The following is a 20,295-nucleotide window of genomic DNA, read 5'->3' as shown; positions in this document are numbered from 1 at the left end:
TATGACCTTCTTTAAGACAAAAGTTTCATTATTTAGATCAGTTTTTCAGGGATGATGTATTTTTATACAAACTTTGTTAGATATGTCATAAAATTTGTTAATACTCGCCAACAATACTTTTCGGCTAACTGTAACACTTTACATCACACAGTATCTGAATGACAATAAATTGTATATATACAATTTTATCTTAAATAGAATATATGTTACAAGCTACATGTTACATTTCTATGGTCTCGGCTTAAGAAATAGTTTATATAACGTAATGTTTTACTTTTGAAAGGAATATAATTTTGTTCAGAATGATGATTATCAAAATATTATTAATTGTATTTCTAATCAATTGATTCAAGATAAGGTTAACCAATAATCCAACATAATTGACAATCGATATCATTAGCAAAGATAATACACGCTACCGCGTACATAAAGCACTGATTCTTTTATTGAAGTTATTGGTCTTGTCCTACACGAAATGTGCGGTGGGCTAGCAATAAAGGTGTCTGGCAATCAACACAGGGATCATAAGCTCGAGTCCTACTTGATCATTTTTCTCATATTACACAAGAACTTGTTAGTACCAGGAAGAAGGCTCGAGAGTGATAAACATAAGTTGCAATAACTTGTTTCTTCATCGACCTAAATTTCGTAAGTTTAAGCGAATCAAATTGAACAATTATTTTGAAATCCTTATTTCCAGTCACAGCGTGTCAGGAAAGCAGTGGAGTCCCTTTAATTTCAGATTTATATTTTTTTGTAAATTGCATAATTAATCAATTTATTTTTTCAATCTACATTGCGCGTGTTTAATTAATTTATTTGAGTTGCTATTTGAAATGATCTATTTTTGCATAATAAAAGCAGATGTGTCCCGAACGCAGAATTTGATTTGGCCTATTTGTTAAGAGGTAGGTGCGATGTCGTATTTGTACTATTATTTTATCAATGGTCTGATACTACGTCATCGCGCACCTGCCGAATGCTCCCACTTGGACCATTTTTTCGTCGACTCGAAGATTAATTACAATTTTATTATAAGAAAACGTAAGAGTTCATAACAATCATGTAGCGCACCAAAGAATGGCTATTGTACTTGAGATAATTGTGAAAAAGTTTATAGATTTATTGCATGGTTTAGGTCTGAACACGGGATTTAAATGTATCCATTTAAGTCGCAATTTTTCTTTCACTTGGTTTGGATTGATGCTGGAAAGCGGAAGTGTTGCAATAATATTACTTCTTCATGCTTGATATGTTATCATATAAACTATTTTGAGTTTTATATTGAAGTTATTTTAAGAACTGTTTTCTCGTCTTAATTTCTCGAAATAACACGAATTTGTTCTATTTGAATGTATATTGTAGCATTTTTATCTTTATTTGTATCAACGATACATATGTTTCCTTATTTGAAAGAAAATAAGACAAAAAAGTAATTTTATGTTTGTTTGTTTACATTTAGTTTCTGATAACTTTAAATGAATAATTACACATTTCATATACAATCTGTTGAATAAATCCTCTGTTGATTTTATGGTTAACTGCAATCTGTTATTTTTGCATTTAAAAGTTTTACAGGGTTTGTTTACATTTTGTTTCTGATAACTTTAAATGAATAATTACACATTTCATATACAATCTGTTGAATAAATCCTCTGTTGATTTTATGGTTAACTGCAATCTGTTATTTTTGCATTTAAAAGTTTTACAGGGGTTTTTTTTTTTTTAATTTTGCTATCTTGTTTAAAAAAGACTTCAATATACGCCCCTGGTAAACCCCATCGGTACACCTCGGACAGCTTTAATAGATATCAGGTTTAAACCTGTAACAAATATAATTACATGAAAACAATGGCGGTAGCGAATTACAGTAAACATTGAAAAAAAAAAGTTTAAAGGTAAGTCTTCGAAACAAGTTTGTTTATTTCTTTTTCATATCCCAATCAGGTGATTTGATAACAACCGAAATTCAGTGACTATAGAAATGGGCTTAAGAAAATCATTTTTTAAAACCGAAACTAGAAATTCCCATTTTGTAATTTAACGCTGATCATCGTAATGTTAAACATAAACTGATGGAGGTTTTAGTTGTACACTGTAATGCATAACTTACAAAGCAATACAACACATGCATACAGACCAACATTCTATTTCATATGAATCATCATGTTTCCCTCTTGCAATATTTCGACAGTATTATTAATGAAGATGCATAAAGTATTTGTTGGTAATGACTGCTTATGTTGTAGATAAAAGGTTCGATCGTAGATAACTAACAAAATTACCATTACTTCTGGAATTATTAAAAACCTAAGCACCCTAGTGTGTAGGTCTTACAGTGAAGAATCAGCTCTATTTTTACAGATATTATTCTCGGCGATGACCAATGAAATAGTGTACCTTTGAATAAAATTTTGTTGAGAAAGTATACTCTTTATCACTTCAAATTTTAAAAAATGTTAGGTCTCTCTTCTTTTGAGAATACAATTATTTCATGCAAAAAAAATCAAAAAAGAACACTTTGACAATTTATGAGACAATATGATTTTTACTGCCTCTTCATTATTTATGCTCTAGGATATTTAATATTTAAGCTTTATATACTTGGCACTGCACTTTTTCTCTTTAAATCATATTATGGCCTATGACCTTTTTACTTGTATTCTTCCTTGTGTAACAAGAGGTACAACTCTAAATTGAACATCAACATTAAAATAGCAGAGTTATTTTCCTTAAGATATCAACTAAGCCAGATTAAGGATTTTGATAATCGTTGATCATTCAAGCAGCCTAGTTACTCGCTGTCAGGTCTGGCTCTTTGTTGTTTGCCGTCTCGACAGTATTTTATTGAATATTCTGAAGTTGGTTTTAGAATATATTTGTAGAAGACAACATCTTTTAAGGAGGAAGATTTTGTCAAAAGGTTAAAATTAGGTTAAGTAAAAATGTAATGTTGGGAATCCTCCGTTTTGTTCTATGATAATGCAACCAATGTTGTGCTAAAATTAAATCTGACATTACTATCCTTTTACAATTTTGTTACGATTTTATTAAATACTTTACTAATTATCATTGTAGAATCTTAAAAGACAATTTGTGTATCTCTTTAAACGAACGTCTCTATATAGTGTATGTATATGCATTATGTTTTGTACTTTGAAAAAAAAAACACAAAAAAAACTGAAAATGATTTATAGTTATATATTAAAGTGAGACTCTGGAGAACATTATATTGTTTTATTCAACATATTCAATGAATGTAGTAGTGAAGCTACTATTTATCACATACCCAAAATAACTGTTTAAAGTAAAGATTATTATTTTTCATTGACGTGTCTATTGTGGAACGTTAACATTTTACGCTTATAGTGTATAACGTAAGTGACTTCACGTCAGAATATGCACAGCCGAGCAATACCGCCATGTTTAAAGTCATATTTATTATTCTCTGTATTTCGTTTTCATTTTCATTATTTATCCTCCATGGACAATTCTTTAGATGATTTAACGTCGGTGGTCCAATATAACAAAGGAAGAATAGCATTTTCTTCATTTAATCATGTAAACATAAATATTTTCCTTTACAGGATTGGTTATTGACAAGAATGTCTCTTCAACCCGATTTAGGAAATAAAGGCAATTGTTATTGGGTTAAAGCAGCAGTTGGTTTAAAATATTTAGGAGAAGGACTTTTCCCTTTTTGCGATAAAATTGTGAGACAACAGCATGCTAAAATTTTAGATACTGTGAAAAACAAGAACGGCGTCACAAAAGTTTTTTGTAATGAATGCTCAATCCAAAACCTTCTTCCAAACCATGAATCTAAAAAAGGCAATCCGTGCCCAAAAGGACGGAAGGAATGTAATTGCTGCATAAAAGCGGCTAAGGCATGTCCCAATAATGTATGCGGTGTTGTATATGACATTATCTTTGACAGTTATCGCGCATTACCACAACCTCCGTATTGGAGAAATACTAATGCGCAAAAATGGTGTGAGGATCCTTGGGCTATCGCCAAATGCTTCATTAATATTAATGGATACGCAATATTGGCAGCCGAAGACATTGACTCAATAGGGCTGTTGAGTCTAATTATTAACAACTCTGAATTCCACCAAAATGAAACAAATAATCCTATTGATGGAGATGATCCACTATCGAAGGTAATATTTCTTGATTATTTTCTTTTATTTTAATTTTTCTTTTATTTTCTTATATTTCATTTTGCCAATTTTAAGATATTATAAATGGTGACTTTATGTTTCTATGTTTCATTCACAATTTTGATACATGTATTAACTTTTTGGTATCATTGCTCCATTTACATGAGCAACAGCAAGATTGCTGCTTTCGCCATTTGTTCGGATATAAATCGGCTGATGACAAAATAAGTAAGAATAAATATTGAATTTGATCCATTTGACTTTTAAGGTAGAACGCGACACTTTGCGAACTTTCGAGTAACGTCTTGAAAATTGGCATGCAGAAAGTTGACCATATTTCTGAATTGATTCCGTTGATTTTATTTCAATAGTTTCAGCCAATTTTTGTACACACGACGTCGAAATTGACCATCAAAGCCCGTTTTTGAACATGACGTCGTTGCGTATCCTTGGCAACTGTTATGGGTATTTCAACGTCATTGGCGGACAAAATATCTAAAATTCTACAGCATTTGACGGAAATTATATTTTCTTTTAAGGTGGTGTAAAATTTATTGTTTAACGCCGAGAAATCTTTGAGAAATGGAAAGAATACTGTAAATTTTGTGTAAAATTTGACGTTCAGTTTAGCCGAAATTTTCTACTTTAAAGCGGCTTATTAAAAAATCCCTGAAATAAAGTTTTGATTTTTTTCTTTAAACGTCCTTTAAATGTATACTTAGTCAAAATAACTAATAAAATTAGGGGATCACCGACTCAAATTTTTCGGTACACGTGATTTTATTTCCCCCAGCCCGTGAGTAATTTTGTAACGAAATTCGACGTATGCAGATACGTTTGAGAGTTCAAAGTGCGTTAATCATGAAGTCACCATGTATAATATCTTAAAATTGGCAAAATAAAATATATATCTTAAATACATATATAAATACAGCTGCCTACAGTATAGAGCCTGATCCATTTACAGGGACCTTTGTTGCATATGCTTGTTAATTCGATTTCCAGCAGGTTAAGGTAAATTTGTTTCAATCAGTTATTGTCACTATTAAATATTTTACTTTGAATATCTATATTTAACAATTTTTTATATTTACAGGTTAAAGTACATAGGAATAATATCTTTCACTCAAGCTCCATGGAATTAGACAAAGCTGTGTCAGACAGTTATATTGATGACATGATAGGCGTTTTGGAATATCTTGATGAACTAAAAGAGAGAACTGAAGCGAAAAATGCAGTTGATAAGCTTAAAAAAGTATGTAAATTGACACCTCTGTCAATGTTGTTGTTGCTATATTTTGTTATTGTTCTTGTTGTTGCCGCTTCTCAGTTGCTGCTGCAGTTAAACTACCAACCTTCCTGCTACTGCTACAACTGCTGCTACAATGTACAACAATTTCTATATCACTAACAATGATATTTCCACAAGTGGTTAATAAACTGATGAACAAGATGAATGATAAAACGATATTTCATATACCGTAGGGCTTTTTTTCAGATGGTTAGAAGTTTTGCAAAAAGAGAAATGTGGTCAATGCAGATCAACACCAACCAGATATATTCGTATATTTTGGTCATGGCTTGCATGGTTTAAAGGTTCCATTATAACCGCAATATAAAAACATCAGCGAATGTTTCAAAATTAAGAATTTTACCAGTTCTTTTTAAATACATGTATTGAATTCTGCTAAAGCAGTTGCTCGGGAGCGGGACAGTTGCTTGCAATTACCATTTCCGTCCATGAACAGGTTAAATGAAAACGAGATTGCAACATTTTTAGTTTTGCCGTGTTGGCCTTTTTGGGGGGGTTCTGTTTTTCACTATTTTTACAGTGTTAAGTACATACTTATTGTCCTTTAAATCAATAAATATTCTTATCAAGATTAAAAGATGGACATGTCCTTTTAGGTAAAGATTTAAGTTAAGATTTGAATTATTTCACGCAGGTAAAATAACATTCTCAAATATGTTGTAAATAAAAACGTTCTAATTTATGTATAAATTTGATGTATTTATATACATGAACATGTCCAATTGTGTGAACACCGTATATATAGGGAAAAACTTGCTTTTAAAATTGAAACACGTTTCAAAGACAAATAACTTTTCAACAAGAACACACAAAACTTAGTGCTCTATTGAACTCGATGGAATGTAATTAAACTTTAAGTATCTTCCTGCCTTTTTCTTTCTACGATTTAATACTTATAGCTTAAGCAAGATGACTACATCATCACCACACAAGACAAGCTACACGCTTTATATGATGCACAAAAGATCTTGAATGATGGTTATCAAAGTCTTCACGAGAGAGTTCAAACCCTGGAAGATGATAAGAAAAGGGTATTTATATCACATTTATTAATACGACAAAGGTCTTGACCTTTTAAGGCCATATCTGTAAAGGAGATAATGTTGTACATTTTGTACTACTGTGTTCGAATTAGAATTGACTGCTGTTTAATTTGGCGGTATTGTATATTCTTATCGATAGCGCTTTTTTGTAAACGCCGCAATTTTAAAACAACAGATTACCAAATATTATGCTTCTGTAAAATCTAACAAAAAGAACTACATGTATATTGTTATATATAGTAAATTTACAAGTTTCTTAATTAGGAACTTTAACAAGTTCCATAGCAACATTTACAATTACATAAAAACATCTACATGTTGCACTCAAATAACCCCATTTCAAAAATCAAACATGGATGCAATTGTTTCACATTCAAATGAAAATTTTGTTTGATTTAAGACATGTTTAATTCTTGGTAAGCTTACAGAATCTTTCAATAAAGATTATTAATAAACTGATCAAAAGTTCATAATAGTATCTTTTACATGTGATTTTCACAATGGTATCAATAAATTAATCAACATGGAAACTTTATTATAGGAACAATCATTAAAAGACATCCAGGCGGCAGTTGCTTACCAAAAATCAATATTAGGTAATTGTTAAGATTTTCATTACTCAATTCATGTTATCTAGATCTAGAAGTGGCATTATATGTTGTATACGTTCGGTAGGATTTATATATTATGTAATTTATGTCGTTTACTGGTTCTTCTAACAAACATTAAAGTCACTTACCAAGTTAATCTTTATTATTTCTTTATCTGACGTGACTTCAGGCATGGGTTTTCAATATGGTTTAAAGATTGTGAAACCTCGTATATCTTTAAAAAAAAATATTTTTATTATTTTTCTTTTAGATTTTAAAACCAAGCTGATAAATCTCTACAGAAGCAGCACATTACGCGTGAATCCAATGCCTTTTCAGACAGACCAAGAATATTGCAATTTTCAAGATATCTATGTAAAACCACATATTATTCTTAAATCAGCTGATGATACTGGGAGAGATAGAGAAATTACATCAATATCTGATGTGTTTATGAATGACAACAAACAGGCGAAATCTGTTTTTGTATTTGGAGAGGCAGGATCTGGTAAGACTAGTTTTTGTTTAAGTTTGGTATATTTTTGGTGTATGGCACACTCACCAGAAGGGCAGATCAATGACGGATTTCGAGGAATGACTGAAATGAAGAAGTACGAATTTCTGTTCTACGTTTCCATGCGCCACTGTCACGATACACGAACAATACATGACATGATCATAAAGCAGTATAAAGACAAAGAAGATGTCATTAAGGAACTTTTACATAAAGAATCTGATAAACTCTTAATCATATTAGACGGTTTAGATGAATGGACGACGGAGCCGGTTCCAACAGAATTAAGTGACCAGTTTCAAATAAAACACGCACCAGTTCGTGACTATCTTAAAGATTACACATTAGTTGAAACGTCAAGACTGAGGCAAGCAATGACAAAAACTAAGTCAGAACGGTGCATTGAAATCAAAGGAATTTCTAAAGAATCTGTTTCGTATGTAATAGAGAAAACAATCAATCATTTTGATAAAAAATTGAAAACAAGCAAAGATGCCAGTCGGTGTGAGAATGAGCTGAACGATATTAGCTATGAAGATATGAAGTGCATTCCATTAATGTTGCATTATTTGATATGTCTATGGTATGACAACAAATTGGTGAGTAACTTTTTAGCTGCAATATTTGCAGAAATATTAAAACGGTATTTTGACTGGTACATTAAAAAAAATAGAAAAGGTCCACAGTATGAAGAACTAAGGCGGAAAATATCAGAATTAGCATACAAAATGGTTGTAAACAGGACACCTTCGTTACCCTTTGACGATTCCACAAGAGCGGAACTGAAAATATCAACGGAAGATTGGCAGTGCATGATGGATCTTGGAATACTATCAAAAGAACGAGGTCGGATTATGTGTGTTAGTGAAAGTCCAAAGGAATTGGTTTCTTTCGTTCATAAAACTTTACAGGAATTTCTGTGTGCTCTGTATCTTGAAGATGAATGTAATACAGATCTTGATGCAGTTGTTGACTTTTGTGAGCACTGGATCATTCAAGATATATTAGATCATGCTAATATATTTGTGTTCCTCTTTGGTTTACAGCCTGAAATCTCGAAAACTATCTCATGTTCCATTTATAACAAATGCACGGATGACACACATATAAAAGAGTATAGAACAGAAAGAGGATTTTCATCTAAGCATTGTAAACTGGTTTCCGATATCCAGAACTTTATCTTAAAATGTGTCACAGAAATGAAGAAAAGCCGAGACAATTTTAAGCCACAAATTCATTTGGGAGATGTAGTTGTTAATGATTATTTCATTTGTGATGAATACTTCTGCACGAGTCTTGATGAAGAATATATCATACCCGACCGTGTACTGTCTATCAACGTCGATATTCACAAAGATGATGAGAACTTATGCAGTGTTTTCAAATACATAGCTAAATGCTGTAAACTTGAAAATATGTCAATCCAATTATCTGACGATTATCCCGGCGAGGTTGAAGATGTGGACAATATCTATTCTAGCTTTAATTTAAATGCTTTGCAACTAAAATCTCTATTTCTTACTTGTAAATCAAAAGAAAAATATAGTGCAATACCGAGATCTTTGGTCCGTAAACTTCCGAATATGGACAAATTGATGGTTATCGAAATGGAAGATGTGATTTTGGCAGATAAGGACTGTGAGGAGCTCTGCAAAATAATATCTGACAAAACGCAGTTGGAGAGGTTATCACTTAGAATGTTTTGTAAATGTGGAACACAGCACGCTCTCGATCTACGCAGACACCTGCATCTGAAATACCTAAGCCTTGACAATGCAGTAAATGTTACATTTCCGAATTGTTCAAAACTTACAACATTTAAGTTCTCTGACATTAACACCACCAATTATATGAATATATTTGAAAGTCTGAAGACAGCAGGACATCTTTTAGAGCTTGAGTTTAGAAGTATTAAACGCATCGAGTGTGATAAAGAAGAAAATGTAGCAAAATCGCTTGAAGGGTTGCTTCAATCTCTGACACAGTTGGAAATCTTAAAACTGTACAATTTGGCTTTCTCAAAAAATGTACTACGAATGTCAATTAAAATAAGGCACTTAAGGGCGATTCATTTATATGATGACCAGATGAGCTCTGAATCAATGCATGCTTTTTGTGACGGTTTATCTCTTGGTGAAATTGTTGTATACCTGAACTCTGAGCGGCTTTGAACTAGTATTTGTTATGTCGGATAAATTTACGTCATACTAATTTCGGGACGGCGTTGGAAGAAATCACGTTCAGGATGTATGTTCAAGTGTATATGGGAAGATTATGAAGCGTTGCATCATATAATTAACGCACCAGATAAACTCAAAGTAATTGAATGAAGAAGAAAGATGCGGAAAACTCAGGTCGGCACAACGCAAAACAGAAATAATGACAGTGTAACTTTTAAATCTCGAACATTTGTGGAACTAGCTAAAACGTTAGCATTTTGGGTGTTTCCGGAATTCCGAAGTACGAAATTATAACATGAAAAAACAGTTGTGTTAAGACTTTCTGTAAATATATGAAACTTATAAAAAAATGACATAGATTTATTATTATTGACCTGTGGCCGGCATTTTGATATAATAAGATAAAGTAAAGTTATCACAATTTATCCTTTAGCTAGTTTGATGTAGTACCAGGTAGTAAATAAAATATGCTTCTAAATTTCTTAAATTACATACTTATTTATATCAATAGCATTACATGCTTGACATGTTATTATTCTTATAGGTGACAAGCTAAATGATCACTGCTTATTGGGAGATACAGACAAATTGCAGGTTTTACAATTTCATGAATGCAAGATAAACAAACTAAGGCCATGTGCAGATTGATACCATGTATGAATCAGTAGACATAAAAGGCTGATTATGTCTCATTGTCGGTATTTTGTTCCCATATTGAAATCCAACTTTTTTTTTAAATGGTAGCACATAAATATTGCGATTTGTAGCCATTTTCAGATTTGTCTGCAGTCATGCTGTAAACAAAATTAACACAGGTTAACAAATAAATTCATTTACAAAATTAAACTGACGATTATATTAATCATCAGCATAATAAAATGTTGTTGTTGTTTTTTTTTAATTTCATGTTTTACTTATATACTGTTTCATAAATTATGTTTATCTATTTTTCTTTTTGCAAAAGTAGCCTTGATAAAATGTGTAAAAATGTATATATCCTGATATTTTTTCTAGCCTTTTTCAGTTAAAAATACCTCTTATTGCATATTCATAGTTTAAGTGGTATTCAACAATAAAAGTTTTATAATTTATGACCCCGAAGTACCAGAAAGATATACAAACACTGACAGATTTTTTTTTGTTTTCCGTGAGACTGAAAGCTTTGGTAAGAAAGTGTGGCGTTGAAACGTTCTGACGTTTAGTTACATTACTCCTTGGTCATCAAACATAGTATTTTGCCGCAAAAAGTAATCAAAGTTGTAGAAAACACACCTTACTGTCTTGATATTAGTTACTTTATAACTTTTGCCGAGGAAAATAAGTTTTAATCTTAAACGTTCGAAAAGCAAGATGATGATCAATTAAAAAGGATGTCTTGATATTATATCTGAAGATAAACTTTTTTGCAGCTGAAACAAAAATAGAAATGTGATGATCGGAGCATGTATCAGGACAAGCACTTGTACTGACTAAGACGTATGATTCATTTCCATCAGGGAAGTTAATTTATATATGAATGAATTGTTACATTGTTATCACCGACGGTTTTAATGGTTTTGACCTTTTTTCTACATACATGTAATACAAAGTTTTCATAGGAAAATTGATTGATTGATTGGTTGTAGTGAATGATGAATTTGGTTACACAGATATATCATTTGGATAGCGATTATATAAATCTTTACGAATGGTAGAGACTTGAATTGTTTGACATTTTATAAACCTGTGATCAAATTTTGTTAATTAAGTAAAATCATATCATTATTTCTTTCTCCTGTATTTGAATCTTCATATGAACATCGAGTATCACATTTTACCACATAGAATGTGCTGCTTACATGGTTGTTTAGTGTTTGTTATACCGACACGGTTCCATTATCAGGACTCTCTTTCATTGCCATTAGTATGAGTCAATGAAAATTAACAGTTCTTCATAATAGTGTTATGGCCGGAGGTAGTTAGGATTACCAAGAAAAGTTCAAAGATAATAGTAAATGTACTCTTTGTATAGTCTATGTACATTTATCATCAGCCTTAAAATTACTTAAAGAATTATCACCATATATGCAGTTGCAGACGATAGTAAATCGACAAGTGAGAGACAGATCTACGGTTCTACTATCAGTGGACACAACTAAAATACTATAAATACCCTTCAACTAATGGACTACAGTAAGGTGATATCATATAAAATTCAATGAACGGCAAATTGTAGATATTGCAGGTACCCAGTCACTTTCTCACATCCTTTGTATTACGGGGGTGGAACACCATATGGATCTGAGCATCGGTTAAATATCTTTGAATTTCCGCTCATCCAGATGTGAGGTATAAGTCGATATGTGAAGCAGTAAATGTCATATGGTATTATGGCTTTTACAAATTAACAATAAGTTATTTACAAGAAAACAAGTAAAATTATGAAATACATCTATTTGTACAGTAACATCATATTTTCATAGAATACAATGACAAACAGAGACCAATCTTCCTATTATCAACAAAGTACGATACTGAACGAAACTAGTTACAGGCGCTTCTTAAAATAAAACAATATTCGAAGCATTAAGTGATTTGTCCGTTTCTGAGTCATAAATCTTTCAATTAACTCAGATCTAACATGAGTAATTATCACGTAAATGTAAATATTGCAAAGTCACCTTTTGTAATGACCACCACAACAAAAATGTTGCAATGTATCATAGGACAATTGAGTTTCACCAACACTCTTTATAAATTATTTTGGAATATTGCCTTAGTATAAACATTTTGCTAAAGTAAATGCCTTTATATTCATCAATTGTGTGAACTGTTCAGAAGAGTATATGAAACTAGAACTCCGCGAGTCGCCTTTTGAACAATATAGTTTAGTTGAAATGGCCAGGACAAAAATGAAATATGAAAATTAACAAAGGGCAATAACTCAAACAATAATAAGTGCAGAGCAGCAGATTCTGTGCACTGCACTTCTTATCAATAAGATCTATCATTCTATGAAGATTCAAGTCCATATCTAACTTTTAACTTATGAGAAATGGCCTGGAAAAAATAAAGTATGAAAATTAATAAAGGGTATTAACTCAAAAATTAAGAAATGCAGAGTACTGGTTCCTGTACATTGCAATTTTTCTTAATGAGATCTATCATCCTATGAAGTTTCATGTCCATAGCTTTCATACTTGAGGAGAAATGACCTGGACAAAAATATAGTATGGGAATTAACAAAGGGCAATCACTCAAAAAAATAAGAAATGCAAAGTACCGATTCTTTTGCACTGCACTTTCTCTTAATCATCCTATGAAGTATCAAGTCCATAGCGTTTATTTTTTCGGAGAAATGGCCCGGACAAAAATAAAGTATGAAAATTAATAAAGGGCAATAACTCAGAAAATAATAAATGCAGAGTACCGGTCCTTGTGCACTGCACTTCTTCTTAATGAGATCTATCATCCTAGGAAGTTTCAAGTCCATAGCTTTTATACATAAGGAAAAATGGCCCGGGCAAAAATAAAGTATGAAAATTAACAAAGGATAATAACTCAAACATTAGGAAGTGCAGAGTATCGGTTCCTGTGCACTGCACTTCTTCTTAATGAGATCTATCATCCTATGAAGTTTCAAGTCCATAGCTTTTATAGTTGAAGAGAAATGGCCAGGACAAAATTAAAGTATGAAAATTTACTAAGGAAATTAAGAAGAGCAGAATACCGGTCAACGACACGACGCCGACACCGCCGACGCCGCCGACAAAAGTAACCCCTATATTACAAAAATGTAATGGCAGTCTGGAATTTCTTTCACCTTAATATCTAAATCACAATCAGTTAAACAAACCAATGCGCTTTTAAACAACATATTACATTGTCGCATTGCACTCGTGAACAATGTAAAGATTACCATCCGGGTCAAGAACATAATATTCATGTTCCTTACTGTCACAGAGATCAGGAGCAGCTTTTCGAGGAGCATCCTTATTCGAATGTTTGTCTTCTACAACTTTAAACCGATTCTCTTTGTTGGTTTCAAATTTTGGTAAATTCAAGTGAGAATAGCCATCTTTTCTTTTTGGAGTTGTAAAAGCATCATTCGCAATCATCACGTGATCGTATGCTGGTCTGTTTTCGCTCGTAATGTTTCCCGTATTTGAGTTTACACTTTGTCTGACTGTATCGTAGCTATTGTTATCAGAATTTGAATTGCCTGTAGCTGGGATATCAATATAAACCGAACTATACCAATCCTCGGGGAGTATCATCGACTGAGTACTATATGGTGATATTTCTGAATAATAATCATTTGTACTTGGCTTTGCAACTTCAACTAGTCTAGCTCTTGCACCGGCTTTTAATCTCATAAAATCTTTTGGTTTATTTTCTGCACCATCGTATACGCGCCAAAAGACCTTACCTGTCCTTTTTGTTTTACCATTATGTTGAATATCAGCAATTTGTCTTCTCCTACAATAAAAATGTTAAATGATAAACTGAAAATATATAAATAATTGTGTCTGTCTGTTTGTCTGTTTCTTAATTAATTTCAAATCTGGCGGTTGTTTGTTGTTGTCGTTGTTTTGATTTTACAAAATACCGTCAGAAGCCGAATGAGATTATAAGCATAAGATATGAAAAATTATAAAAAAATATATGATTAATGTAAAAGAGTTTGAATTCCGGTACTATCAACTAACCTCACGATGAAGACAGCGGTAAGAGCTCCACCAGCAACAGCCAACACTATCACAATAGGGAAGGAGACATAAATCCCAACGAGGTCATTCCCGGAGTCTTCTGTGAATAACATTTTCATAAAAAATAACAATCAGTAATATATACATACCTTTTTTTAAAAAAAACTGTAAGATGAAAACAGCACGATTTTTGATGATGATGATACTACAATAATAATTGAAATAAAACAAAATGTGGGGATGGTCTTTCAGAGAAGAAGCCAACTAATTACAAACACCAGGGCGACTGACGGTGACATGAACATTGAATTGAATGGAAAAAACAAGAAAATTATAAAATAATTAGTAATACGTATGTTAACTTTTTTTCTTTCTTACAGCTACAAAACTAACTGTAAGTAAATTAAAATGAGTGATGAAGTTATGATGATTTAAGATTCTAAAACAATCCAATTGTTGAGGGCGTCTTTGAATGGTACCAAATGCACTTCAAAGCTTGTTAACATGTATGAGAAATAATCATAGGAATGGTGTCGGTCAACATCAAATTTATATATTCATTTGATTAATAACAAGAGAGCCATGATGGCCCTGAAATTGCTCACCTGAATATGAAAACACTTCATGACAAGGAACAAGTAATATTGTAAACTATAAACAAAAGCAGATATAAAATCTTAAACTGATATCACAAAGTTATATCTTGAAATGGTACATGTGTAAAAAACATTACTGGTTGCTACTGCTAAGGGAAAACAACAGTTCCAAAAGATTTGTGCCTAAAAAGGAAAATGAATGAACCATGAGGCGGACCAATTTTGATCCCAAGGCTTTTATTTAAAAAAAACTTTGGTAGACACTCATTAGAAGATGATTCATGCTAAATGTCTCAGCTCTAGCTGTTTGGGTTTTGTAAAGGAAGATTCTTTTTTGTTTTTACTTATACAAATAAGGAAAATCAATACCCCCACCTTGGGAGGGGCCAGTTGTTACATCAGGGCTTTTATTTGAATAAACTTAGAAGACACTCACTAGAATATGTTTCATGCTTAATATCTAAGCTCTAGCTCTTTCGGCTTTTAAAGAAGAATTTTTAAGTTTTTAAAATACACATATAAAGAAAGGTAATAACACCCGGGGGTATTTTAACCCTAGAACTTTCATTTGAACAACTTTGGTAGACATTCAATAGAAGATGTTTTTAATAAAAATTCATAAGCTCTAGCTCTTTGGGTTTTGTAAAAGAAGATCTTTTTAATTTTTTTTCTTTCGGTTGCAATGGCAAGCAGAGCTCTGCATTTATTTAAATTATTTTAACAAGTTCAAAGATGACCACCAAAGGAACATTCCTGTGAAGTTTGGGTGAAATTTAGCGGTTAATTAGGAGATGTCGTTTAAATTAAAACTTTATGGACGAACGCGGACGGACGAAAGCCGGACGAATTGTGATCACAAAAGCTCACCTTGTCATTTTGTAACAGGTGAGCTTAAAATAGAAAATGCAATAAAAAATACATTGCAGTGGAGAATGAAGGTAAGTTGAGTTATCAATACAGACAAAAAGTACAGCGACCATTAGTCAGATATTATAATGGTTTTTGAACAAGATATTTTTTCGCTTCACGAGCTGTTTGTTTTGAAACTATTGCTTACCTACTAGCCGTTGGTTCATTAGTTTTCATGGGCGGTCGGATAATAATTCGATGTACATGCGTTTTTCGTTGTACTAGATGAATGAAACAAATTTTGCATTGAAGACACATTGGATCCTTACATGTCTCAAAAGAATGGTTTAGGTCATTTAGGATTACTGAATCCTGGTGCTCCCATATTGAAATTGACGTTGTAAAGCAACAGAGTTTCAACAGAAGACATAAAAGGTTTGTTTAAACAGATCGATCCTTGAATTGATCAGCTTGATCAGTGACTACTTGCATGCAGTGTAAAGAAATAGACGACCTCACTTATGAAGGTCGACCGAAATAAGTTCGGAAGTTACCGGGATTTTGGTTGAATTGGCTGTTGTAACATTAGCAATATACTACCTGATGTTGAGAGTTTTGCAGTGGTAACAGCTGATGTGTTTGTAGAACTTGAAGGTGGTCCGGTAGTCGTAGATTCTGTACAAAAGTAAAAATACATATAAATTGTATTGAATATTTTGAAAGAATCATGTATGATAATATAAACGCAAACTGTCACAATAGACTATTATGAAATAATCACGAAGGCATCTATTCAGCATAGCCTCAGTGACACGAAAGTGACATCCTAGAGTTATGATCACTAGGATATTTGATGGGTAGCGGTGGTATAGTGGTTTATGCGTCTGCCTCTCAACTAAAGGATTATGAGTTCGAGCCCGACTTAGGTCACGACCATGTTTATTAATATGACACCAGTAAGTTTGTTGGCTCTAGGAAGTGGATCTGAAAGAGATTATAATAATATAAGTTGCAAGAACCTATTTCACAAGTGAGTATATATGTCATTGTTTTAACTTGTGCATAGGTAGATTGTCTTAGAATGAGCATTTGTGTTTGTATAATGCTTACTTAAATTGTATTAAAGTGTAAATAAAATATATGAATTGTTTTAGATGTGCACATCTGTATTGTTTTAATATGAGCATTTGTAAATTGTGTTGAAGTGAACATATAGAATTTGTATTAATTATGTATTTGCTTGACATGCCAGAAAACATTTGTATACATTGCAGGTACTTTGTGTTCGACCTTACTATTGTATTATGTTTTAAGGCTTCAAGCCATGTATGGTGCAACATGTAAGTCGGTTAGAAATAATACTAACAAATATATGACAACTTAAGCAAAAAACACATGAAATGTTTAAATAGTAAAGTGTATCTAGCCAGTAAGAGTTCGATGCAATCTGAATCACTTAGTGTTTTCTGTTGTTGTTTTTTTGTTTGTTTTTTTTTAATTCCATCATTACCGAATTAAAATATAAAATGTCTTCCTCATATTTGCCGTTGAGTGAGGAATCTAAATACTTGAAAGTATCTACACTTGATCTTAGTTTGTATATACTAACTTTAAAATAATACGAAAATTACTGCGGATTTGAAGTATTTTGAAATATTCAAATTTGGTTAATGTTATTTACTGTTGATGAGGTCAGTCAATACCTATATTGGACGTCCCATTCTTTTCAAGAAAATTAAAACACTGTTGTCGTCAATGAAGATCGATATTGGACGTCCCGTTTCTTTAAGAATTTAAAAAAATCATTGTGACTCTATTGGGATTTTCACGGTTGGAAAAACAAAGCAAAAGTCAATGCGTTTAATTTGCTATGTTCACACTTCACAAATATGCAAATATGTAGATATATATGATATATGTAAATAAATATATGTGAGAAATTCAATGTATATGTTCAATGTACATGTAAACATATATGAGAAATTCAATGTATATGTATAAATATTGTTATAGTATTTCAAAATGGTACCAGAAACAATCATTATGTATTGTTTGTAACATCATCGGGAGAACTCAACATTTTTACAATCGCGAAAATACATTACTTTTATGAATATTGTGTCTCCAACACAGAAGTAAATAACAAAACATTATCGTGAACAATTATCAGCACTTAAAGTATTTCTTAACACCATTATTTACATCTACAAATACATTCAACTTACTCAGGAATGAATTAAATCTTTGTGGTGACAATTTGACAGTGAAGTCGGCATTTTGGTGTCGGTAAATTTTGCAAGTGTGAAAAGTACAATCAAAGGTATCAGACTGCAATAAATATCTAACAGTACCTATTCGGGACACCTATCCTAAATGTGTAACTCTCGTATCGTTTACTTTGTGTATAAATGAAGAATTCTAAATCTAAAACTAGGCTGCGGATCATTTAATTTTAGTGTATTGATAAACTTTTGTGACGTAAAACGTCCGCAGCTCTTTCCGTGAATCTGATTGGTTCGTAACATTCCGTAGTCTATTTTGATTGGACAAAGACTCTGTACCATTGAAGTAGTCCGCATTTTCCAAAGGAACGGAATTCTTACGCATTTGTCTATATATTGAGCGTCGCAAAGCATTCTGTGGCTTACTGATGATTAGAGAGTTGATAATTTAGTTAACATTCTATGCAATCCGCATACATTTACTCCGCAGACACCACAGCATTTGTTATGTGAGTAATATCCGCAGCTTCCGCATTTAAAAATAATCCGTAGTAACATTAACTTCCGATATAAACAAAAAACATCCGCAGCTGTCAAAATCCGCACCTTATACAGTACGGTTTAAAACTGTGTAGATCTACATATAAATAGTCTATACAGTATAGTAGCTCAGCTACTTTAATTATATCAGAAAGTACATCTCCTTTGGAATAATAACAACAACAAGTCTACATAAGTTTTTGCTATTTTATTGCTAGATCTTTTATTGACAGAAAATAAAAGCTATTTCAATCTACCAAGGGCATACAAATTAGAATTAAAACAAGGACACAGAGCTTTTGTATAATTTATTTATCATACAATACGCTCATACGATAAACTTGGAATATATTTCAACGTTTGAATAGTTAAAGTTTAAAAGAGTTATATATATACATATATTAAAATTGATTAAGTTTCAATATGTTTCTCTTATGTGTTCAATAGTACTTATGCACCTGTGTGCAAGGATTGTATTTATTTAAAGGTGATTTCGACATCACTACCGTATTTAATATAAAAGGAGTATCCCAATGTGCAGTGTTCATGTGCCTTATATAATTGTTGAAGAACAGGTGACTGGTCTATATTAGATGGCCTAGGTAGTCAAGAATAAAAATAGAAGTGTGCCCTTTTCCAATATTATACTATTTAGGTTGAATACCACTAAATTAAAATATGTATTTCTACAAATAATCTTCAGAAGTAAATCCTCATCAATTTTAACGTTATATAGTGCTAACGTTTCCGCGCCATCCCTGACAACGACACTCGGAGACGCCGGCATTTTTATAACAATATATATGAGAAATTCAATGTATATGTAAATATATATGAGAAATTCAAAAGAGAATACGAAATTTGGAAAATGACAACAGAACAATCAAAACAACAACAAGAAAAAATAGAAAATAAACAAAACAATACTCACGACAGACTTCTATTGCAGTCATAAACAAAATGAAGAAAGCTAAAAAATAATTAAAAATGTCCATCATGAAGTGACAAGATTCACAATGTTACGAAATTAAAAGGAAATTTAATGGAATGAAAATAGGGACAAAGTGTTTCATTTTGTTACTCATTCATAACAATGAATAATCTCATTTCCTGCGTTTTTATTTAATTGAGAGAAAAATAAAAACTTCACAACATTGCTCATAAATCACTTGTCTTTGTTGCGTTTCCTGTTATTCAATTATGAAAAGAAACAGTGTATATGTTTATAGTACATGACGTAAAACAATGTACATACAAATTGCTGGAAGAAGTTCATTTCATTTGAATGGTATCATTTCTTTGTTATTATAATCATTTTTGTCATTGTCATTACATGCTTTTAAATGGACAGAGGAGTTATATATTTGAGCCGCGTCACGACAAAACAAACATAGTGTGTTTGCGACCAGCGTGGATCCAGACCAGCCTGCGCATCCGCACAGTCTGATCAGGATCCATGCTATTCGCTTACAAACCCAATTACAAGTAGAGAAACTGATAGCGAACAGCATGGAACAGCGGATCCGCACAGTCTGATCAGGATCCATGCTGTTCGCTTACAAACCCAATTACAAGTAGAGAAACTGATAGCGAACAGC

General features: G+C 32.1%; 2 protein-coding genes across 3 annotated transcripts; one reads left to right on the top strand and one right to left on the bottom strand.

Moving 5' to 3' along the window:
• Positions 1 to 1,778: 1,778 nt before the first annotated feature.
• LOC132756002 (uncharacterized) lies at positions 1,779 to 10,406 on the top strand. 2 transcript variants are annotated; one of them, XM_060746943.1, is made up of 6 exons: positions 1,779 to 1,898; positions 3,588 to 4,163; positions 5,260 to 5,418; positions 6,375 to 6,506; positions 7,060 to 7,114; positions 7,380 to 10,406. In XM_060746943.1, exons 2-6 carry the CDS (start codon positions 3,606 to 3,608, stop codon positions 9,791 to 9,793), a joined length of 3,318 nt encoding a protein of 1,105 aa, XP_060602926.1. In that variant the 5' UTR covers positions 1,779 to 1,898; positions 3,588 to 3,605; the 3' UTR covers positions 9,794 to 10,406. The 2 variants fall into 2 exon arrangements, with proteins under 2 accessions (XP_060602926.1, XP_060602925.1); XM_060746942.1 differs by lacking the exon at positions 1,779 to 1,898 and having other exon boundaries at positions 3,469 to 4,163.
• Positions 10,407 to 12,215: 1,809 nt separating this feature from the next.
• LOC132756001 (uncharacterized) lies at positions 12,216 to 19,792 on the bottom strand. Its single transcript, XM_060746940.1, has 4 exons — positions 19,629 to 19,792; positions 16,536 to 16,610; positions 14,491 to 14,590; positions 12,216 to 14,260 (listed from the first exon to the last, which is right to left on the bottom strand). Exons 1-4 carry the CDS (start codon positions 19,693 to 19,695, stop codon positions 13,660 to 13,662), a joined length of 843 nt encoding a protein of 280 aa, XP_060602923.1. The 5' UTR covers positions 19,696 to 19,792; the 3' UTR covers positions 12,216 to 13,659.
• Positions 19,793 to 20,295: the final 503 nt, after the last annotated feature.

Source organism: Ruditapes philippinarum, unplaced genomic scaffold (genome assembly GCF_026571515.1).
Source record: "Ruditapes philippinarum isolate M1 unplaced genomic scaffold, ASM2657151v2 ctg3206_1_1_1_1, whole genome shotgun sequence".
Taxonomy (NCBI): Eukaryota; Metazoa; Mollusca; class Bivalvia; order Venerida; family Veneridae; genus Ruditapes; species Ruditapes philippinarum.
This window is presented reverse-complemented; position numbering and strand designations above follow the sequence as displayed.